General features: G+C 35.1%; 1 protein-coding gene across 8 annotated transcripts in view; it reads right to left on the bottom strand.

Annotated features, from left to right (window-relative positions):
* RANBP17 (RAN binding protein 17) overlaps positions 1-25,466 on the bottom strand; it is a 310,785-nt gene that overhangs the window by 282,477 nt on the left and 2,842 nt on the right. For 7 of the 8 annotated variants that reach the window (XR_014146975.1, XM_081826302.1, XM_081826303.1 and 4 more), the window contains exons 2-7: positions 19,127-19,273; positions 15,512-15,602; positions 10,314-10,480; positions 6,640-6,705; positions 2,968-3,072; positions 1,363-1,528 (exon numbers count right to left, since the gene is read on the bottom strand). Coding sequence is in view for 7 of the 8 variants with exons in the window: in XM_081826302.1 (XP_081682428.1) it covers positions 1,363-1,528; positions 2,968-3,072; positions 6,640-6,705; positions 10,314-10,480; positions 15,512-15,602; positions 19,127-19,273 (742 nt within the window). In the remaining variant the exon portion in view is untranslated. The remainder of the gene's footprint in view (positions 1-1,362; positions 1,529-2,967; positions 3,073-6,639; positions 6,706-10,313; positions 10,481-15,511; positions 15,603-19,126; positions 19,274-25,466) is intronic. The other variant, XM_081826305.1, reaches the window with a different exon arrangement.

Raw genomic sequence — 25,466 nt, 5'->3', positions numbered from 1 at the left:
CAGCTGATTAAGTGTCTGACTTGATTTTGGCTCAGATCATGATCTCAGTGTCATGAGATCGAGCCTCATGTAGGGCTCCACGCTTGGTGGGGAGTCTGCTTGAGATTTTCTCTTCTCCTTCTCCCTTTACCCCTCCCCACCACGAGCTCGTTCTCTCTCTCTCAAATAAATAAATCTTAAAAAACAAAACAATATCCTATTCTTGTTTCAGGGATGTGTTACCTTTTCTTATCTCCCTGGGGATATTAACTATACTTTTTTGAAGATTACTTCTACTTTTCACTTTGTCTCTGTTTCTACTAAACCCTCCCTTAAAAAAAAAAAAAAAAAAAAGCTTCTTGAGATAATTATACATGCATATGCAGTTGCAAGAAATAATACAAAGAGACCCCATGCACCCATTACTTAGTTTCCTCCAATGGTAAATTCTTGCAAAACTACAGTACAATATCACAATCAGGAAATCACACTGATAAAATCCATCAATCTTATTCATATTTCCCATTTTTACATGCACTCATGTGTATGTATGGGTGTGTGTCTGTGTGTGTGTATGGGTAGTCTGTGTAATTTTTATTGCATGTGTTGGCTCATGTATTCATCATGATACTAAGCATACTAAGTCCCTTTTGTTTGTTTTAATCTCTGATTTCTATATCAGAAGTTTTCACAAAATCTGTGGTATTTCCCTACTATATCTGATATCCCTAGATATCCAGTTCAATTTCTCGAGGACAAAAAGGTCTGGTATTGGGAAGTAAGAGGGAAGGGCACAAGGGAAGAGAAGAGAAAAGGCACAGGTGGTAGAGAAGATCCTGGGGACTTTGGGCAGAATACAGACTTTTTTACCAAGCCCTTTCAGCCCTATTCCTTACCTCACCTCTGACTGCAGCAATACCCTAGTGCATCATCTTTCTGAAATGTGTGAGAGCAAATCAGCTTGCTTTTCTTCTTGGTATCCTTCTCTGTAAGAAAGTAAGTTGCAATTCTGCTCTGCTAAGTCAGTTACTCTAATTCATTCTCTTTCTAACTTTGAAAAGTATGTTTTCGGTCAGTGTTATATCCCCTCCCACTCTATTTATCTGAAACTTTCAAAACAGAACTCTTCATTTTCCCTCCCAAACCTGTTTTCCCCCTAACTCTAGAACTATATTTCCTATTTTCCAATATCAAAATATGGAAGCTCCCATGATATGAAGGAAAGCAGATTTCAATACTAGGTATCAGCAGCTACCTCGTGTTACAAATCTTTTTGAATTTCTTGATTACCCAGCAAAAACTAGAGGTAACTGCACATATGACAACCATATTAATTCTGTGCCTTTTACTCTAACCATCCATCACACTAAACTTTCTTCTTACTTGTTCTCCAGGTTGTTGGAATCTGCACTGTGCAAAGATCATCTGCAGATTCGTCTGCTGAACTGCCAATGAAGTCAAAGTTAAGGCAGTTGAGGACCAGTTTCAAGACCTGCATTACTAGATTTTGTTGACCTTCATCCTGAAGATTTAAAGGTTTGGCCAATACCTGAAAAAAGTTGAAAGTCAAATAAAACATTATGAAATATGTCAATAAACAAATTTTCACTTCACTAAATTATTCTTCAATGCTAAATTAGAATTACGAAGTTTGCAAAGTTATGTTGTTGTATATATTAGAAAAAGTTGTAAAATCACTATCAACAAAAATCTACAATAGGCTATTTTCAAATTTTATTTTCTAAGATGAGAATAAGACCTTTGATACTTGACTGCAAATTATAGGTCATCTTCTAAAGTTAAAAAAAGTAACTTTAGGACAAATATTTTACTCAGCACAAATGTATAAATCTATTGGATTTATTAGCTCAAAGGCTGCTTAGAACAAGCTGAAAATATAATATTCTTCAAGTGGGGGAACTTTATTTGTAAATGATCCATATTCAGTTAACAAAGGTTGTCAGAGCTGTCTGAATGAAGGAGGACACTCACAAACTTCTAGAGAACAATCCTGACCACACACCCCCTCCGCCCCCCACAAAATGTCCATTCTGACACAATCAGAATAGATTATTATCTCCTAAAGACACATTGTGAAATATCTGTAGAGGAAGTGATATGAAGTTTGGGATTCTGCTTCAAGAATAACACAAAAAGAAAGAGTTGTTTGAAAAGTACAGAGATGAAAAGAGACTGGTCATGAGTAGTTACTGCTTAACTGGTTGATGGGTCCAAGGGACTTCATTATACTCTTCCACCTTCTTTTGCATATGTTAAAATTTTCCATACAAAAGGAAAATTTAAAAAATAATAGAGGGTCTTTATTGGCCTTAACTTGGCCCACTGCGGCAGTTAACCTGTTCCTAACTATACCAGAGAACTGAAATAATTAGAAACCGTACTTAGTGGAACATACTTTAGGAAATGCTATACTACGCCAATTAAAAAGCTTGAACAGCATGATGGAATCCCTATATTACAAGCAAACACAATATAATTATTAATTGTATTATCCCTAATGTTCAATAGGTCACCAAGTTGCAAATGGGAAAATATTATTTCCCAAAGAAATTATTAAAGTTAACTGTCTTGGCTCACCTATGAATATTGATAATTGATGAATTAGGAAAACTTACTGTCATTTCATTGTTCATCTGCATTCCATTAAAATAAAGAAACTAAGTCTCAATTAGCTTCTGTAATAAATAATCTATAGTAGTAGCAGGAAGGCAATGAAACTACTACTTAAAGATGAGTTACTGAATTCCCTTTGGATTTTGTTTTATTATATCTCTGGTAAATAAAAGTGAATTTTTTGGAACCTCTTACAGACTTATGGAAATCTACTGTACTTAAATTAAGATTGTTCACAATAACTCTTTAAAAGGCAGAATGGGGGTTAGAGAAGGGAGATTCATTTGAAATTATTTTGAAACTTAAAATTTCCTAAATACTCTAAGTAGGATACTGAATTATTAAATAACTTACCTCTTTTAGAAGAGAGCATGCTAGCACTAAAATGTCTTTGAGAGAACTGTCACGAAATGAGGTAGCTATTTTCCTGTGTTTTGCTGAAGGTCTAGAATAATCAACCTAAAAAGACCAAGATGAATTTATTTAACCAGACTTAGCAAATAGCAAAGCAAAAATTTACTAAGAAAAGGAATGGAAGTAACGATTAAAGAAGCATCAAGTCCAGAGTTAAGCGAGCTTTTAAAAATCTACTGGGATAAGTGCCTTGTTTAATGTTACTCAAAGAGTTAATGTCAGACCCACTGGCAGAACCCAAGTTTCTGGATTGTTTCAATTCACTGCTCTTCCTAACTATACCAATCCCAAAATTAAAAACCAGAACTGATCATACTTTCAGAGGCAATATGAACACATTATAAAATCATAGGTGGATCCTAAGACTATCAACTCCTGTACCATGTACCATTTCACATTAGGCAATTAACAACTTCCCTGTTCCTCAGATTCCTCCTGTAAAACAAGAATCCCTAAAATAATCTTCAAATTCTAAACTCTCTGAGAATGAGTTAATAATCAATTACAGAAAAATTCTTCATACAAAAGTAATATTTCTATACCAGAAATTTCATTGGTTCACATATCCTCAGTGTTTTAAAAAGAAACCAAGGTAGAAATAATAAATAACCAGAAATCTTATTATATAAGCAATAGTACATTCCCTCTGAATATTAGTTATTGATTGATAACTGTTAAGAATAAATTTATGAAGAGTAGTTCTTGAGCCTCTAATCTAAAATGTGATATGGTCAAAACTATACTATTAATGCCATTAATACTTCCATTTATCAGCAGCGAACAGCAAACAAAGCTGAAGTCTGATACCCAAATGACTTTTAACACCATGGGCTACAGTTGCTATAGCATTCCTTTTGCTATTTGGAAGGAGAAAATAAACCATTTTCTTTGTTAATGCTTATATATTTAAGAAAAAGCAGTGAGTTCAAAATTGATTATCTGATACTTCCTAAGCTCCATCATACAATTTAGACTATACTTAAATGTCGCATTTACTTATAGAAACATGAAACATAACAGAAGTGATTATAGAAAGTAGTTACTGGAATCTGTAACCAATATGTAAGATTCAAATTAGCATTTCCAGCATTCTTCCCTTTTAAATCAAACTTCAGTCTGTCTCTCTCATAGTATCTCCCTCAATATATAAAAACTTTTCCTTAATACAAATTAATAATAGCATACAGGATTGCAATTGTGATTTATGAAGTACTCATCACATATTATTTCACTTCTTAAAATAACCCATGAGAAATATATTATCCTCTTCTTACATATGAAAATTAAAGTTTACAGGCATATGAACTTAGACCAACCTCTCTACACATCTACAACACGAACAGAAGAACCTCTTAACGGAGCACTTGTACATGCTAGGCCCTGAGCTAGTAGCTTATCTAATCTTAGTAAGATCCTGGAAGGTGTCATTCTCACTTTTCAGACAGTAAGTCTGTAAGTTTAAAGACGTTCAAAAGTTTGTCCAAAGTAGTGAGCAATAGAGCTAAAAAGAAATCCAGGTCTTATTTCAGTTATCTTCAAGGCCTACCTGCTTATTTTACTTGTTTTACTCATTGATATCCAGTTTTTTGAGAAGAGGAACTGTGCATCTATTGTCTACTGTATACCTATTCCTCTATAATGTAGATAAAGGATATTTTACTTCTTGATGATTTTATATTGAATATCCTCCAGGAACAGTAGAAACAATAGACTTGGCTTTGAAAAAAACAAGATAGCATATAATACTCTTTTAGGAAACCTCAAGTTTAGATGTTTTTCTTAAAAAACACATCTTGTTATTGACATTACATGAATTTACCTGGCTCACATTTAACAATAATAGTATTTGATTTTCACTATGCATTGTAGATCTCCCTGCTGCCTGGTTCAGAAGTACTTACCAAATGCTTGTTCAAACTATAAATGCCATAAAATTAGACTAAGTAAAATGTGTCCACAAAAGCCATATATTTTTTACCATACAAAACCAAAATCACACTTCAGACCTTGAAGCTTTTTTCAAAAGCACTTGGTTATATACAAGATAAGCCTAGACCATCTTGTGCCAAAAAGTAAGAAAATATTCAAAGACCAGTGAGTGTCAAATGGACATGGAAGCTAGCCTGAAAGGTTTCCTACTGGCCAAATCCGGCAAAATGTGAGCATCAAAATATAATGTTAGTAACAAATTATAATCTATTAAAAAAGAAGCCAGCAATCCATACTGACATAAATAATAAATAAATAATAAATGAATAAATTGCAAGTCTGATGAGGAATGGGTATTTTCAGTCTTAAATAGTTATTATTTATAAAGGAGAAAAAATAAATCTACAATTAAGAGAAGCCTGGTGGAGACCATCTTCATCAAGTAACCAAAGTAAACATCATTAGTACTGTAACAAATCAAATCATGTGCTTCCTGACGGGAGACAATGAGAAGACCACAGTATCATTTCTGTGATATTCATAACCAATATGCATAATCTGAATCTAATAATAAAGAAACATCAGACAATCCCAAATTGAGGGACATTTCACAAAACTGGCCTGTAATTTTCACAAATGTTACGGTCATGAAAAGTGAGGGAAAGATTGAGGAATTTTTCCAGATCGATGGAGACTAATAAAACATGTCAAATAAATGAAACGCACAATTCTAAACTGGTTCCTTTCTGGGACAAATGGATACTGGTAGACAACCATAAGGCGAGAAATCTTTACATACTCTGGGGTGGAGGAGTCAGGGAGTGAGGTCTGTGATAAAGTAAGGGATCACTTTAAATTTAAGAAAACCATCCAATAAAACTAGAAACATTCTCTAATTCCTGACTGAACACAAGCTGGAAACACTTATTTTGGGTGATTTTTTTTATGCACAGGAACTATACTGACACTCCAAAGGGAGTTGGCAAGTAGTCCCGGGTATGTAAGCTCTTCATATTTATACACACACACACATATGCACAAATGCAGACTACTCAACATGACAACAGTTTTAAAATATAAACACTGCCTTTATTCCCCTTTAAACATTGTCCCACACAGAACCCAACTTCTGCTTTTGTTCTGTTTAGAACCATGATAAGTACAAAAGTGAACAGAAACAGGTGACAATGTGTTCAGTTGCTGAGCTCATAAAAGCACTGTTTGGGGGAAGCATAGCTTCTGGAAACTCTCCTTGTACAGAGTGAAAATCCATGCTAGCAAGTGGCCAAGTGCCAAGGGGCCTGTTCTTTGAGGAGTCCTGCTGTGTACCCATTGTTGAGAATCCATTCACCTGCTTGTCTTTTATTATTTGTAAGCAAATAAAGGTTTGTTTCTCTTCATATAATTTATTTCTTATGGCTAGTGTATTACTATATAGAAAGGATAAAAGGACACTTCACCAATTGTCATGGAGAAAGGACCATGTCCAATTCCCTCTTCCTTTTAGTACTTTACACTATTGCTATTACTTTCAATAACAGTAAGTGTTCCAAAACCCAATTATCCCACCAATAAAATACACAAAAGACTTGATTATTCAGTTTTATGCCACACAAACATTTTATATGAAAGAATTCAACATTACTTAGCAAACTTCACGTCACTATTAGATGGAAGCCTTACCAGGTTCATTTCCTGAGTCAACTCGGAAAGGATTATGACTCCTATTACGCAGTGCTCCACAGTACCCTATGGAGAAAACAACCAAGTGTACCCTAAGTAGAGACATATTATTGGTTCTTGATGTGTAAACAAATAATTAAATACCGAAACATCACATATTCTTAATAATGTATCTACTAAAATATGTGGAAAAATTATTATGAGGTCTACAAAAATAATGCCAAGTTCATTTTTTGAAGGATAAATTTAGGTACACACAGAGTGGTGTGGGAAAAAAGCTCACCTACCTTAGAACTGCACAATAGTCTACAAAATGTTTATAGCACCTAGGATTTATAATAAACTAAATCTTAAAATACAAGAGTTTAATACTTTTCATGAGACTATGCATAAGAATGAACAAAAAATGCTTTTTAGTTCTATAAATTTGCTTAGAGCTGAACTCAATAAATAATAAATTGCTTAGGAACGAATCTAAATCCCTCAATCTAATATCACATTATATCACTTAGGCCCTTTTAATATTATTTAATAGTGCATGTGTATGCATTTATTAGGGTATCTAAAATGAAGGCATCTAAAGTGCCCAATGCACCGGGGTAAATAAATACATGACTATCAATATGGTATACAGTTTCATAGCCTCTATAATGTTTTTTGGTTTTTTTTTAAAGATTTTATTTATTTATTTGACAGGGAGAGACAGCCAGAGAGAGAACAAAAGCAGGGTAAGTGGGAGAGAGAGAAGCAGGCTTCCTGCCGAGCAAGGAGCCCGATGCGGGGCTCGATCCCAGGACCCTGGGATCATGACCTGAGCCGAAGGCAGACGCTTAACAACTGAGCCACCCAGGCGCCCCAATATAATGTTTTAATTTAATCTCAAAAACTTCCTTCAAATCAAAATTCAGATTTTACATTCACCGTTACTAACAAATCACCCTATTGCAAAATCACACTAGAAGTATAAAAATTAAAAATGTAACATCCAGGGGTGCCTGGGTAGCTCAGTCAGTTGAGTGTCTGACTCTTGATTTCAGCTCAGGTCATGATCTCAGGGTCATAAGATCGAGCCCCATATCAGGCTCAGTGCTCAGCACAGTCTCCCTGGGATTCTCTCTCTCCCTCTGCCCCTCCCCCACCCACGTGCTCATGCTCCCTCTCAAATAAATCTTTTAAAAAAATAAAGTAACATTCAATTATAGTGTAATCATAAAAAGAAACACTAATAGAGACTACAAATTTTTCATGTCTTAATTTTATAGTTGGTCATTTCTTCTATTTATTATCTTAGGATAAAAAAATAAACAAAAGACACATTCCATAATTTTTGCATTTTAATTCCTTATGGCCGTTCTCAACACTCTCAACTGTTTGAACTGAGCTACAGATTTCCTGTTACTGAAGCATCCATCCTCTGAGTACACCAGGTCAATGCTCCTCAAAGTGCTGCTCCCTGACCACCTGCTGGTCGTCTGCAAACTCAATGCTAATCTCAGAATGGATTGGTACTGGCTCACGACCGAGGAGATAAAAGAGTTTGCACAAGACTATAAGCCAGCTAAGTCCCTACTAAGTACACTTAGTTCAGCTGGCATTTTTTTCATAGCAAGTCTTCCTCAGTGAAGGAAGCACCACTTTGATTTACGTTCTGCTCCTTATCTTGTTGTGAATCAGTAAATTGGATAGCACTGCCATGGATGACAGGAGGCTCTCCTGGGTATGTATGTAGAAAGGAAGCCCATCAATGTTTGTAGTGTGGCAGCAGTAAGACTGCAATAACAGAGAAAAGAAGATGTACAAAACTTCAGGCCATTAAAGATTTAGCAAATTTAAAGTAATTTTTAGTACAAAATTCACAGAAGCTGCTAATACCCAAAAGAAGCACGTGGTACTACATTTGAGTACTTAAACATTAAAGTCAGTTGCCTTTCTCATGACTCAGTTAGGTTAAGTCATACCCAGAAAGCAAGTGCTTATTTTTGTGATACTTTGATACACTTTGAAGACAATACATTTTGTTTCTTCTGGTTTTCCGAAATTGACAAAAACACACTAAAGCTCAACTTAAGTTCAACTTACCAGTCACTGGAAAGAGAGCTTAAGAAATGTTAACCAACAAGAATGACTTCATTCCATTCAGTTTTCAACCTTAATTTTATTTTTAAAAAAAACTCTGAAGTCTATTCTTGCCTACACTAATGATTCTTGATGAGCTGTGTGTGATCTTAGTAAATGACAAGAGAGGGTTGCTATTTTGTTAGCCAAACTCTGGAGTGAAGAAGTCATTTGTCTCTGCATAAACTCTCCCACCACCCCAGGGCTGCTCTCCTCAGGGCTAAAAATACATTTATTCCTTATGAAGTTTTAGATGACCAAGTATTTGTTAGCCAGGGTTTTAACAATATGAATAAAAGAGAAGCAGCATTGTCTAGTGTTTCATATTCTGAGGTTTCTAGACTTGCACTACACGGTAGAGTTACATCTTACACAGGGATTTGCTGCATAAGAGATAAAATCTCAGAAAGTCCAAATTGCCTCTAATTGCCAATAAACCAATACTGAACCATCTCTCAATCCAAACTGCCAGCTTTTCCTCAAAAACTGTAATAGAGGGGTGCCTGGGTGGCTCAGTCGTTAAGTGTCTGCCTTCGGCTCAGGTCATGATCCCAGGGTCCTGGGACCGAGCCCCACATCAGGCTCCTTGCTCCGCAGGAAGCCTGCTTCTCTCTCTCCCACTCCCCCTGCTTGTGTTCCCTCTCTCACTGTATCTCTCTCTGTCAAAAAAACAAATAAAATCTTAAAACAAAAAACAAAAAACTGTAATAGATCACTGCTTCTACAGCACAGCACCGGCTAAAGTGCTTTTTTTTTTTTTTGCAATTAGGGATAACGTCTGTATGAAAAAATATGTATCTTTAAATATCTGAATCACACTGAGCAAGGCAAGATGGTCATCCTAAGAGGCATGCAGAGACTGGAAATAGCAGATTTAAGTTTGCCACATCATACCTCAGGACATAGAATATTCTGTAGAATGGCAAGTGGAATCACCAGCTCAATGTATATGACTGTTCTCTTGCTTATTTTTCTTATTTTTTGCAGTTCAAATACCTGAATTTGCGTAGGTTAAATGTGCATATGCTATAACTTGAATCATTTAAGTTAAAAATATCCTTGAGAAACTAGCATAGTCAACATGGTCTAATGCAACAGTTAAATATATGTATCTCTTAAGTTAGAAAACTTGCTGAAGTGCTTGCTCTATGCTTTACTAGGTCACTGTGCAACTTTATGCAATTCACCTAACTTTCCCCTAAGCCTCAGTTTTCTCATTTGCAAATGAGATTCACTTCACAGAGATGTAATGAGCATTACATCACATAATACATGAAAAATATTAGATCCATTTTGTATATATGTAGTACATAGACATGCATGTTAGAAAGGACAGAATATGTATTTTTGAAATTTTCTAACTTTTGTGTATTTTCTAACATTTTAATGTTCATTCTTTAATGTTCATTCTTCTATCCCAGAGGATAAACAATAAGTCATAATTAATATGGTACTGGTAGTCACAGAACAAACCATACAGCTTTAAGAAAAGTTTTCTAAACAAACAAACAAAAAAAACCAACTAGTGATGTTCTAATAATGTAATAATGCCTTCTTACCTGAAGGAACTTCTTCACATCAGCAATAATTTCTCTGAAGACAAACTGGTCTTTCTGAACCTCAAACCATCCCAGTTTAGTGATTTTAGCAATGACTTGAATTAGAGCTTGGATAACAAAGGGTACCAGCTTGGGTTGTGATGCCACATAATTAAGAATGTAGTTTCCTGTAAGAAAATATTCTGTGATCATTTGAACTTTTCAGTAACATAATGTGAATCATGTGAAGAAAAACAGCTGGTAATTACACATTCTTTGACAAAAAGTTAATCCCTTTCTCTAAGATATATACTTATTTAAATAGTCATTTTTGCTACAAGCCTTACTGGGAAAAAGGAAATTTGCTCCGATTCAATTTATATATTAGGGGATAATTTGAGTATAATGAGAATGTCACTTTTGTTTTTGCATGATTTCATGTAGAAAAAACTGCCATGTGAATACAGAAAACTGCAACCAGGCCAAATGAAGCAAACCATATACAGGATGCATAGACCTCAAACATCTAGTAACTATCTCAGGTTCACCCTATGTGTTATCAGCCTCATGCATCCTTATCTGGTTTTATACTTTTCCAAACTATTTCAGATCACCTTCCTTCCATCACTTCATTATAACTCACAAACTGCAACCCTTCTGAAGTCTACACCCAAAAACAAAATTCAGGTCTTCTTCAAGATTAAATGCTTATTTATTCTACTATTTAAGTATTTCTTAACCATTTAAAATGTGTAAAACTCTACTAAACCTTTTATTACATTTCTTTTTTTTTAATGTGTCACTGATGAAGTGTCTGAGTTTTATTTCCATATCCCATTTCTCTCATGAACCCTATGATTTTATTGCATAACAATGCATAGCACCGTCACTTCTACAGATGCATATATCTTACTATAGCAAAACTAACTGTATGGATGCATATATCTTACTATAGCAAAACTGACTGTAAGTGGCATAAAAGATACATATAGTACAGTATGATAAAATAAGTATATAAGTTAGGAAAAGTACGAACAGAATAGTAAATTAAAACTTGGAACAAAGTAGATACACCAAGATCGTTAAAAGTGGGTAGCAAAGTCAGCTATGAGCTTCCTAGTGGATTGAATAACTGGTAACAAATATGTCAGAAGTCTAACAGGAAAATAAAGGAAACAAATTTTTAAAAAGGAAAAGATTCCATTTCTACTTTGGCCCCAAAGGCCAACATGCCATTAGGGTAAAGAGTGAAGAAAAGGTAAATACCTCAATATTTAACTAAAAATAGCTTTAATGGAAATAGCTGTAGTGAGATTCTTGACATTAAAAAAAAAAATTCTCATAACTCAACCTTAATTTTTATTAACAACAAGATTATATAGTTATGCAAATAAAAAAATTAAATCTTTTTTTAAAAGATTTTATTTATTTGAGAGGAAGAGAGAGAGGAAAGGAGAGGCTCCATACCAGGGACCTGGGATCATTACTTTAACTGACATGCCAATTATTCTACTGACATGTCAGACACGTCATGACAAACATTCTAATCTACTTGCAGGAATAAGAGCAGTAGGTTAAACCAAAGAAACTCATAAAGGGAACACATCATTTGTTGCTTGGAATTGTTTTCTAAGTTTCTACGTTTCTTTTTTCCAAATTTCCTTTAAAGCATGTTCCTCTTTTTATTTAAGTATTTATTTAAAAAAATAAGTCAAATAGGCCATCTGACAATAGGCCTATATCTTTTAAATAAACTGAATCAGTAATTATTCTGCACCAGGCCCTGATGGGTTCACTGGTGGGTCCTACCAACATTTAAGGAAGAAATTATATCAATTATCTTCAATCTCTTCCAGAAGACAGAAGCAAGAGAATTCCTTCTAACCAACTCTATGAGGCCAGCACTATCCTAATAACAAAACCAGACAAAGATGTTATCAAGATAAGAAACTACAGACCAATATCTCTCATCAACATAAAGAAAAATCCTCAACAAATTATTAGCACATTGAATCCAACAATGCATAAAAAGAATTATATACCCCAACCAAGTGGGATTTCTCCCAGGTTATGCAAGTCTAGTTCAACATTTGAAAATCCATTAATGTTATCAAGAGAGGAAAGAAGAAAAATCACATGATCATATTATTAGATGCAGAAAAAGCATTTAACAAAATCCAATGGCCATTTATAATAAAAACTCTCAGCAGACTAGGAACCGAGGGGAACTTTCTCAACTTGAAAAAGAATGTTACAAAAAACCTAAAGCTGATGGATGAAACCAAAGAAGAACTAAATAAATGGAGAGAGATTCCATGTTCATGGGTAAGACGGCTCAACATTGTCAAGCTGTCGGTTCTTCCCAACCTGATCTGTAGATTCAACACAATCCAAATCAAAATCCCAGTAAGTTATTTTGTAAACATTTACAAGCTGATTCTAAAGTTTACACAGAGAGGCAAATGACCTAGAATACCCACCACAATACTGAAGGAGAAGAACAAAGCTGGAGGTCTGATACTACCCAGCTTCAAGATTTATTATAAAGCTACAGCACTCAAGACAGTGCGGTACTGGTGAAAGAACAAATAGCTCAATGGAACAGAGCGGAGAGCCCAGAAAAAGACACACATGAATACAGTCAACTAATCTTTGACAAAGGCAAAAAAGAATGAAGACAGTCTTTTCAACAAATGGTGCCAGAACAACTGGACACCCACATGCAAATAAACGAATCTAGACACAGACCTTACACTCTTCACAAAAATCAACTCGAAATGGATCACAATCCTAAATGTAAAGCACAAAACTATAAAAACTCCTAGAAGACAACACAGGAAAAAAACCTAGATCATCTTGGGTTTGCAATGACTTTTTGCACACAACAAAGGCACACTCCATGAAAAAAACAGTGATAATTTGGACTCAGTTAAAATGTAAAACTTTTGCTCTGGGAGAAACATCAAGAGAATGAGAAGACAAGCCACAGACTGGAAGAAAAATCTTTGCAAAAGACTAATCTGATAAAGGACTGCTATCTAAAATATACAAAAACTTAAAACTCAACAATAAGAAAACAACCTGATTTAAAAATGGGCAAAAGACTTAGACACATCATCAAAGAAAATATACAGATGGTAAATAAACGAATGAAAAGATGTTCAATCATATGTCATCAGGGAACTGCAAATTAAAACAGTAAGATACTACTACACACCTACTAGAACAGCCCAAATTCAAAACATTGAAAATACCAAATGTTAGCAAGAACGTGGAGCAACAGGAACTCTCATTCATTGCAGATGGGAATGCAAAATGGTACAGCCACTCTGGAAGACAGCATGATGATTCTTTACAGAATTAAACACACTCTTACCATACAATCTAGCAATCACTCTCCTTAGTATTTACCCAAACGAGTTGAACTTACGTCCACACAAAAATCTGCTTTAAGCTTTATTCATAATTGCCAAAATGTGGAAGAAATCAAGTAGGTGAACGAATAAATTGCAGTACATCCAGACAATAGCATATCATTTAGTGCTAAAAAGAAACGAGCTACCAAGCCATGAAAAGACATGGGAGAAGGTTAAATGCATATTACTAAGTAAAAGAAGCCAATCTGAAAAGGCTACACATTGTATGAGTCCAACCACATGGCATTCTGGAAAAGGCAAAACTATGCAAGCAGTAAAAAGATCAATGGTTGTCAGAGGTTAGAGGGGAGGGAGGGATGAATAGGTGGCACAGAGAGGATTTTTTGGGGGTAATGAAACTATTCTGTAGACTATTATAATGGGGGATATATGTCCTTATACATTTATGCAACCCAGAGAATGCATAATACCAAGAGCGAACCCTAATATAAACTATGGACTTTGGGTAATTATCATGTGTCAATGTAGGTTCATCAATTATATCTAATGTACCTCTGGTGCAGGACACTAATAATGGAGGAGGCTATACATGTGTGGGGGACAGAGGGTATGAAAACTCTGCTCAATTTTAAAACTGCTCTAAAAAAATAAAATCTATTTAAAGTGTGTGTGTGTGTGTGTATACATAAGTCAAATAAAATCACGACGTTTTATGTGTTAGTTTTATAATGTTTGGACTCTAATTTTTAAAACTGTAAATTTGTTTTGCTTCCTTAAGCACACAAGTCCATGAACACATGGATAAATCCTCCTCTAGGCTTTCTGCAGTCTATGATTCTGGGTCCTTAAAGAAAAGTATTAGTCAAATATATGAGGCAAATGACATGTCATTGTGTGATTTGATCGTTCAAAAATCAGGCTTAAAATCCATCATACATACACATTTTAACTCTTCTGATACACAAATACAAATAATGTGAACCTTGAGGCTGGAGAGCTTATATGAATCAACAGTTCATTTCTACTATGAACAAAGATAACTGAAAAAAAAATCCCATAGCTCAATTATTAGACTTCTGTCCATATGAAAAGCAAACACATACATACACAGATACACACACACACAAATCTTAAAATACATTATTTCTGAAAAATATACTGCTACTTCATAGAATCAGTTTTCCAACTACACTAAGTTCCAAATATTATTCTTCCATATACACATTATCTTCCTAATAAGTAGGAACCTGCTTCTGATTTGACATGCATCCCAAATGATTTTGTATAGCATCCTGAGAAATAAATGGGAGAGTTGACTTCTTTCCTATCATTCAGTTGCAAATGAAGTTAAGACAACGGCTAAGAGCATAAAATCCACACAGATTGTTTGGATTTGAATCACAGCTCTACTTCTGAGCTGTGTGATCTTGGGCACACTACAGAGCCTATCAAATCTAATTTCCTCATTTATAAAATGAGGATAATAAGAGCACCCACTTCATAAATGTGGTGGATAAAATGAGATAGTACAAATCTTACCAACAGTACACACAATAAAATGCTAGTTATTATTTATTATTAAACTAAACAAATGCTTTTTTGATTATACATTGTTGTATAACACATCACTGTTCATCACTAGATGGGTAAAGGAGACCTGACAACTCATCTTCAAAAAATAACAGAATTTTAAATAACTTGTATCCCTGTTAACAGTTTAACATATTTAAAAGGAAAAAATTATTTTGAAGTACAATGTTAAATAATGTAACATTGTGTGTCAACTATACTTCAATAAAAAATAAAGTGCAATTTTATAAAAAAGCATAATAAACCACTTACTGATATCTACCCTCTGTTCAACTGGCAAAGGACTGACTCGGCTAACAAGTTTTGAAAGACATGTTGCTGCAAGGAGCTGAGCATAGGATGTCTGTAAAGAATAATAAATTTTATTTATTATTATCACAAATGAAATTAGAATCATCAAAACACTGACAGGAACTTTTCCTAAGCAATAATGGAAATTTTCCTGGTTTTCCAAGCTGGCAGATTTACAATGAATAAAGTATATATACAAATATACACATATATGTATACAATCTCTCATAAGGGTTCAGTCATTGAGGAAGGTGTAGGTCACTTTTTCACACAGCAGCAAATAATTGAGAGAAAAAAATTATTTTGAGCAAGTTCAAATAAAATACTCTTACCATGTCTACACAGTCCTGCATGTTCTGGCCTCTGATTATCTCTTCCAATTCACCTGGTTCCACTCTTCACTATCGTCTGATCACAATAGCTTGTCTTTTAGCCCCTCTGAATGCCTTTCCCACCTTGACCTCCCCACTCCTTCAGATCCATGTCTTACTGTATTGTATCCTCTTTGGCCACAAATTGTCTTAACTTAATAGTATACTCAATTCATCAAAATTTGGTCCAGTTATCCACTATACCTCCAGTAATTTCTTGTAAAATTGTCCTTCTTTCTTTTTTTTCTCTTGACTAGATGTCAGCAAACTAAGGCCCGTGGATCAAATCCTATCTGTTTTTGCAAGGTCCGTGGGGTATGAATGGTTTTTACTATTTTAAACAGTCGGGGGAAAAATTAAAATAATATTTTGTGATATGTGAAAAATATATGAAATCCAAATTTCAGTGTCCATAAATAAACACAAAACATAGCCATGATCATTCATTTATATATTGTCGATGGCTGCTTTCGTGCTATGACAGCAGAGTTGAATAGTTGAGACAGACTGTATGTGGCACTCATTGCCTCCTGCTGCTGAATGCATTATATATTGCAATAATATAGTTATAATTCCACAGCACCTAGAGTGCCATGGGTATTGCCATGACATGTACCTTTGATCATTACCAGTGCATAACCATCATGTCAAAACAAGATAAAAGCAGATTTCAAGTATCTAACTTTTAAGGCCCAGTTGAGTTTGAATTGTTGTTATTGAATTAGATAGCAGAGCAATGTGCTCTTTATGCAATGGCCCTACAGCTGTCCTAAAAGACTATAATATATGTTGACAATATCAGACTAAGTATTCATGACAATGTTCCTAACTCACAGGAAATCAACAGTCAGAAAAAGTAGAAAATTAGAAGAGTATCTCATCTCAGTGGAATTTCCTCACAAAAATAAAATGGGACTGAGACCAAAGTTCTGAAGAGACTTGTTTGTTAGCCAAGCAAGGAAAGTCATTTACCAATGGAGAATTAACTAAAATCACCATTACTTTATTGTAGTAGCGAAATTATATATGCAGAGAAGATAAACCTCAAACTACTCGCCTTTCAATGAGAACAATGCTCAAACAGCTGAAGACATGAGAGCAACATCAAAAGTCAATTTCAAACAAGGCAAATGATTTGGAGGTTCTCTTTAGTTCCTAACGAGCTGACAGATGTGCTAATTCTGCCTATTCTGTTACCAATATTATCCATTTATTCCAGAAGTCAACGCTAAGTCTGAAGTGACTGAAGACCTCTATGAAGAGTCTATGTGGAACTTCAGGCCAGAAATATTTTCAAAGAAGTTGAGAAAACACTAATTGTGTACAACCTGAAGCAGTATCTGCTAAGATGTGTCACAAGTGGTGGTAAAAATATATGGAACAGAAAAGGGCTTAGTTGTACAAATTTACAAAGCTTATAAAAATGTAAGAGTCTCACACCTATGGTTATTCATTCTGTTCTTCATCAGTAGATACTCTGTAGTAAATTATTTGAGTCTACTATGTGTTAATGAATCAGTGGTGTTAATAGTAGACTTCAATTCACTTTTGTGAACTTATCTTCAGTTCTGTGAATTTCTGTCAGAAATATAAGCTGAAAGTCCTGACTTGCCCCACCACACCGTAGTTCAAAGCTTAGCAGTAGTAAAGTTTTATCGCAATTTTTTTTTAGCTCGGGGCTGAGACTGAAATTTTTCTGAGAAGAACCACTATTGTTGCACGCTAAAAGGCTTTTAAAATTAGCTTTTGCTGCAGACTTGATAATGTAATTTAATGAATTCAACCTGAAGTTACAAAATTGCCTAAAAGGCAAACGAGTGCTTAGTACTTACATTACAAAACTTATAATTCAGTAAAGTCATTTCAATAATAACTAACACTTTTTCGATCACAACTAGTAGTAAGCTGCTTTATACACTTTCCACACTATCAAAAGTTAAAACAAATAGTAAGATCTCTATCCCTGAGTATATTTTCTGAGCTCAAACTACACTTCCAGCAGCATTTTTCAGACCCTGATACAAGTGCAAAGGAAATTTCCGTATTTTAAAATCCATTTAACTGAGTAACTGAGGAGCTTCCACCTAACCTTCAATGGATGTGATTAATCTGCAATGTAATGACATTCTGAAAGGCAAACATCAAGAGAAGTTTCAACAGAATTCTATAAATGCCTTCTAAGTGATGAATATGCTTAATTAAAATCATATCTTATGGATTGATATCAATATTTGGCAATATCTATCTATGTGAAAAGACATTTTCAAAGATAAAATATAAAAAAATCTCATTACAGATGAGTATTAACACATGAACATTTACAATCAACATGGATGACAGAAATATTAACTTTGAACCCCAGTTAAGTCAAATGTTATCTCCAAAAGAACAGTTTCATTCTTTTGACTATTAGATCTGTATTTCAAAAAAACTGTACTCAATTATTATACTTTTAAGTTTCATCAACAAAACTTTATGGAAATTTGTTTTCTCTCTTCTTAGAGATGTACCTACAAAATATCCTTGATTTAGCCTCTTGGCCTGCAAAGTCTGAAATCTTTACAATCTGGCCCTTTACAAAAAAAGTTTGTTGACCTCTGCTCTAGCCCCTACAGTCTCCTACTGTAGCAATACCCTATCATTTTACAGCTATTTTTTACACATTTATGCCTCTTCAACTAAACTATGAGTTATTTTAATGCATGTACATAAAGCAAGTAGGTAGTACTATACCTGGTTTTACATTTAAGTATTTGCTACATGACTACTGAGTGAATGGCTAAGTATCTCTAGAAGGGAGGCAGGCAAGGGGTAATCAGCATTCCTGTGAACCATTCCTTCATGTTTTAGAGTTAATTACAACCTGCCTCTCTTACCTGAATTTTTTTAAAAAAAAAAAAGCTCTTAGTCAACTTTCTAAAAATACAACTTTGCCCACCACTGATATGAGACATCAAAAGGGGTCAAGACGAATGAAGAAACTATTTCAATTCACGCCTATTTCTACCTCTTGGGCTCTCTTCTAAAGTTTGCTCTCCAGATTTTCCAATTCTTTCTATGATTAATCTCTTTGACAGTGAAGTAAACTATAACAAAAAGACATGCATAATATCTATCAATTATCATTGCTAACCTACACAAGTTCATTAACACTGACATGTATCTACTGATCTTTCATGGTTAATCGCTGTTATCAAATACTTACTGTTCCTTGTTCTAATAAAAGTTGACACTTGCTGAGACATTCTGGGCTGTCAATAAGTTCCAGGAGTGCTTTCTCAGCCTCTATTCTTTGTGTAAGATCAGTCCCTATGTAGAGATGAGTACATAATACTTCCAATTCAGCCAAGCTCTTGGGAAGAAAAAAAAAAAAAATTAACATTTTACTTGAGTGAAAGACAAAAATAAGGTATACATAATAATATGGGAATCGAGGGATGCAAATATCATGCCTGAATTCATCAATTCAATAAATACTTACTGAGCTATCACTACTTACTAGGGGTCACAGTGGTGAACAAAAAAGGCCTATCTCCTGTCGCCAAGTTATTTATTTATAAATTGACAGTACTGTAGTGGAAAAGTAAGAGTATAGAAAGAGAAGGACTTGCTTAATCCAAGGAGTTTAAAAGGCTTGCCTGAAGTAGTAACATTTATCCTAAAAGGGTGAGCCAGATGAAAAAAGACTAGACAGGAGTCCAGGGAGAGAAGTAGTGTTTACCAGGGCCCAGAACAGAGTGTAATCATTTTGAGGTATTAAAAGGTCAATGTCCCTGGTAGACAGCAAGGAGGAGATGCCAAACGAAGCTGAAGAGATAGGGGGGGGGAATTATCATGAGCAAGATGCAGACACTATGTCAATTACATTATTTCTCAAATTATCAGAATTTCAATGGTTTCATCCATAAAAAAGCAAAGATTATAAATATACACTGATTTGGGGTTTCTGAACTAATGACTCATAGTGCTGCAGGCAAACTCTGTCATGATTTTCAGGAACTATGACCTAACCCCATGTTATTTCTAGCAGTGTAATAACTGGTTATCATGTTGTAGGCTCCTATTTTATAAGCACAAAGAATAATTTATTCTGTTTATAAATATAATTTCATCTGAAGATATAAAACATGGATAAGATCTGGAAAAAAAAATGAGATCAGCATTCTTGTTAGCTTAACACAGTTTTGTTAAAGGCCCCTGACTAAAACAAACTACTTCACTTTGAACTTGAATTAGAGAGAATTCTTTGGAGGACAAAAAAAAAATGGCACAGATTTCAGTATCAGGTAGTCATATGGAGGTAATGGGATATTCCTAAAGAAATGCCATTTTTTATCCTTTCTGGCCTGAATTTTTATGTGGCAGCCTTAGAGCTACACTAGTCCAAACATTCTCTCAAAAACATATATCCTTGCCTAACATGAATGCACACAAAACACTGAAATGAGACCTCCTCTAGCTCCTTTACTCTTCTCACTTCTCTCTCCTTCTTAGCTCCTTTATGGCATTTTCCATTTTCTAACCAGGTCAGAGCCCAAAATCCCAGACTTGGGAAATTTCTGCTAGAATGAAAGAGAAAGAGAAAGGTTTCAAATGAATAAATTAAGATAAAGGACCTCAAGTGCGCCACCTTTTAAACATTTCCCCCACCTAGACTGGCCCAACAAGCCCTCAGAGTACTGCTCCATAATGCTCATAATATTAAAATGCATAGAAAATTTATGGTTCATGAATACATATGAATTTCCATATTTTCTCCAAGGGTAAGAAATACAAAAATAGAAAGAGCTACCTTTTCCCCCCTCTCCTGACTCATGATCAACCTTAGAAGTCTTTTCCTTCATCTAATAAACTTGAAGGGCTGAATTTTAGAACTGGTAATACCCAGAATGATTTAATGATAAACTGATCCTGCTGTCAAGCATTCATCGAGGCCTAAGAGTCTCTGAAGAAGTAGATTTTGAATTCAAAAAGAATTGGGCCAGAAATAGTGACAAGACCTAACTGTTTAAAAGCAAAAGGCAGCAAAAAAGTAAGACTCAAACCTATCTTTTGGTTTGTTTGGAGAATTAAATGAGTAAGGGTCACGTAACTTCTGGCACAGAGTATACCCTATGAAGGCTAGTTGTTTATTACTATTATGACTTAATAAGATTGTAATGGGTGGAACTGTATCCCCCTAAAATATATGCCCAATTCCTAACCCTGGTACCTTTGAATGTGTCCTTATTTGGAAATAAAGGTAATTGCAAATCCTTAAATTAAGGATCTTAATGACACCATCCTGGATTTAGGGTGGGCCCTAAGTCTAATGACTCATAAAAGAAAGGAGAAGTACATGTGAGATGCAGAGACACAGAGATACACAAAGGAGAAGGTCATATGAAGGAGGCAAAGACTACAATGATGAATCCACATGCCAAAGTACACCAAAGATTTACCAGCAGCCATCAGAAAGTAGGAGAAAGGCATGGGGTAGTTTCTCCCTCAAGGAGTCCAGAAGGAACCAATACTACTGACATATTAGTTTCAGACTTCTGGCCTTCATAACTGTAAGACAATAATTTTCTGTTGCTTTAACCCACCCAGTTTGTGGTAATTTGTTACAATAGTACCAGGAAACTAATACAAATATTAATCAATTCAGTGGTACTTAAGTAAACCTATTTGGAAAGATTCCAGAAAAGTTTTGGAGATTATTTTGTGTTTTGCTATACTGATTTAAAGAACCTCAACAAAGAACAAATCTGGAGTGAATTCAAATAGTATTGGTTTAAGTCAACAATATTACAAATTACCTTTTTCTTTCCAAAGGTATTTCAAAGTATTAACTGAAAGGCAGTGCAAGATAAAAAGGGAAGGATTTGAACTTTTTCTTAAGAAAGACTGAAAAAAGGGCGGGGGGAATCAAGTCATTCTTTCACTGTGATGATAATAATGAAACACATGCCAGGCATATCAAATCTTTTTAGAGAAAAGGATACACCCACAAAGATCCTTACTCTGGTGGAAAGTCATTATCTAAACATTTAAAACACTTAAATTCACAATGTGGTGAATGCTGACTGACCAAGCAATCTTCTGATTAGCACTGGACTTTCCAGAGAATCTATAAAGAAAGACTTTATTTTTCACAATGAATTGATAAATTTGCATCTTAGTTTTACACACTGATGTCTACGCATATGGTTAACATTAAATGCCTTAGAGAAATGGATCCCTTCTCTATTTGCTGACAAATCAGGTTTGAGTTATTAAAGCTCCTGCAAGGCTTAATATCAATATTAGAAGCCCATAAAAATAACTAATAGGTAAAACAAGTAGAATTGGACATCACCTAACTCCCAAAGAATAACTATTAAATATAAACAGACAGCATCCAACTTCCACAGCATGAGACAATGATATAATTCTGCCTTAAAGATCTTCCAAGTTATTCTGAACTCATTTCTAGTCTTCCGCACGTGACATACAATTAACCCCTAAGTGATGTGACTTCTTTCTGTACAATGATTCTCACACATGTATCCATCAATGGGTAGATGCTAAGTAAAACAAAACAACAACAAAAAAACAGACAAAAAGCGTATATATTGGAAGGTATTAAAGGAAAAGAAAGCAGATCACAGGTTTTGGCCAGGGAGGGAGGAGAGCAGAACAGGATGGGGGAATGGCAATGGGGGTTTACAAAGGAACAAAAGGAAACTTCGGGGGGTGATGGATATGCTCATTATCATGATTTTAGTGATGGTTTCACAGGTGTAAACATATGTCAAAACAGCACAATTTAAATATGTGCAGTTTATTGTCAGTTATACCTCAATATTAAGCTAAAAAAAAAAAAAAGAACGATGGCTTTTGTTCTAGGGAAAAAATGGCCCCTAATAATAAAAAATAAATCAATGAGCCACAAAAATCCCACCCCAATTGAATTTAAAACTCTTTTCAATTACTTCTCTATATCTTTCCTGCCATCTGGAATTAAGATTCTTGATTATCATTAATAGAAAACACTTTCATCTTGAAGTTACTAATTTCCCCACAAATCGTTGTTTCTTCTTCCCTTTACTACCTTTTCCTGAGCATACCTGAAGGCTTATTCCTGGGTCTCTTGAAACTCCTCCTTCTACATTGAATTAAAATAGTATTTGTTTTTAGAGCTTTATAGTTTACAAAAGTATTTCCATCTTTTATTTTTCAACCAATTCTGAAAAGTAGACTCCTGCAAAGTACATATTTGTAGTACACCCATCTTAAGACAAAAAACAAAACAAAACAAAAAAAACACTGAGGCTGAGAGATCAAATATATATATATATGCATAAGTTGCTTAAGATCAAGTGTGGAATAAATGGTCAATTCTGAGCCAAATAAATACAAGTCTACAGACCTCAAGAACATGTTGTCTCCTTACCACCCTGATGTCTTTACTTCAATCTGCAGGGAGATAAGCAGATGATGTCCTACTCCATACTTTCAACCCTGTCTGCTCACCATCTTTATACCTACCAATTTCTTCCTCTTGGAAATTCAGAAAGATGCTAAAAACAAGCCAAAAATGTCAGAAACTGAACTGAACAGATTTCCACTTCAAGTGGCTCTTTGTTTTCAGTGGTTTCAAAGGTCTAGACCAGGACCTAGATTTATAATTTTGATGTCAGCTTTGTCTCTTCCTTCTCCTTAGCCCCTCCTATATAGTTAAAGAGTTTGGCATTGCCCAAAGAAAAGTCTGGGCTTTACCCTCAGATTCTGGAAGGTTAACCTATATCATACCTGACCGGCCTGTTTTTGTTTAGGGGCTGGGAGTTGGGGGATATACACTCTGTAGTCTTAAGTTGGGGGCTGGCCACACCAGAAAGACCAACTGTATGTTTTAGGGTAGGGGCTTTGGATCACATTAGTATTAGCCAGCCTAAAGACGGAAATCAATCATGAGGGCAATCAATAGTCAATCATGACTATGTAATGAAGCCCCAGTAAAAAGTTCCCTAGTTTTCAATACTCAATGCATTCTGTCATACATATAGGCTGGGAGAGTAACATGTCCTAAGGAGAGCAAAAGCTTTGTTTTGGAACGCTCCCAGACTCTGCCCTTTGCATCTCTTCTTTTAATCAATTTTAATCTGTGTACTTTCCCAGGAATAAACTGCATGCATATGACAGCTTTCAGTGAATTCACTGAGTCCTTTTGATAAGCTATCAAATCTGAGCATGGTTCTAGGAAACCCCCAAATATGCAGTTGGTGTCAGAAGTGAGGGCAGTCTTGTGAACTATGCCTTAAACCTCACAGTTTAGCTAATTCCTGGTATACACCTAATTTGTCATAAAATCCTAACAATTCTTTTTAACTCGAGACTCAGACTCAACACCTCTACATGATAGTCATAGACAATAGAGCAAGAGAACAGTATTTTCTAACTGTGGCCTCCAGTGCCGGGATTTCTTCAGCAGCTTCTTTGGGAATGAGTAGAAGCTCTACAATCTACCACTTATTGACCCCAAGCAATTTAACCTTTCTAAACTTCACTTTTGAAACTGCAGGTAGTAATATCCACCTTCCACAATAACCATGAAGAGTAAGATAGAAAACAGAAAGCTTAACCCAGTGCCTGGCACACAGCAGATCCACAATAAATTGTAAATAATCCCTTCAGTTCGCGATGAATTATAAAACACTACATTGGTCTTCTATCTATAGTTTCTCCCAATCAAGTCCATACTGCCATGATCTTTCCCAAACCTCTTTCCCATTATGTTACCATCATGTTCAAATATAACAGTACACAATCACATCTAGATGAATCGGGTAGCCTGGCTGGGTATGAAGAAACATAGCCATAGTCCCTGGTTCTGGAACAATTCTGAGAGCAAAAAGATGAACCAAATGAGTACTCCAAATTTTTCCTGGCATTATCTCTTGATTCTCATCTCAATCCCTCTGGTCTATCTAAAATTCTTTTATCTTACCTATTCCCAACTCTATCTTTCCTCACTCTGCCTTCCTCCCCCCATTCTGGACTGTCTCCTCTCAAATGATAATCCAGATCCATTGCTTCCTTTGGGACAAAGTATTCTAACTCACTCACAGCTTCCTAACCAGAATGCATGTACCTTGATGGTATGCCTGGCAAATTGATCCTCCAGCCCTCCAGGAAGCCAGGCTTTTGGCTGTGAGCAGTTTATGTCAATGAACAAGACAATCACCATTTTTTATGTACGCCATAATGTGAAAAAGATTGTGGAGAAGTGCTCTAACCCACCTCACACAAGTCCACATCTTTACTCATCACCCTAATGGCATAATTTTTGATGAGCTACCCTGGTGAGTAGGGGGACAGTAAAATATTGATATGAAAGAATATGGAATTATGAATTATTAGGCCTACTCTAACTCTACAGCCTTCGGCAAGTCACAACTGTTCTTTTTTTTTTTTTGGTATATTCTTTTTTTTTTTTTTTTTGAATTTTTTTTTTATTCTTATGTTAATCCCCATACATTACATCATTAGTTCTAGATGAAGTGTTCCATGATTCATTGTTTGTG

Source organism: Leptonychotes weddellii, chromosome 7, assembly GCF_054177405.1.
Source record: "Leptonychotes weddellii isolate Sample4059 chromosome 7, ASM5417740v2, whole genome shotgun sequence".
In the NCBI taxonomy this organism is placed as follows: domain Eukaryota; kingdom Metazoa; phylum Chordata; class Mammalia; order Carnivora; family Phocidae; genus Leptonychotes; species Leptonychotes weddellii.
Note: the sequence above shows the minus strand (reverse complement) of the source record. Positions and strands in the feature narration are given on the sequence as shown.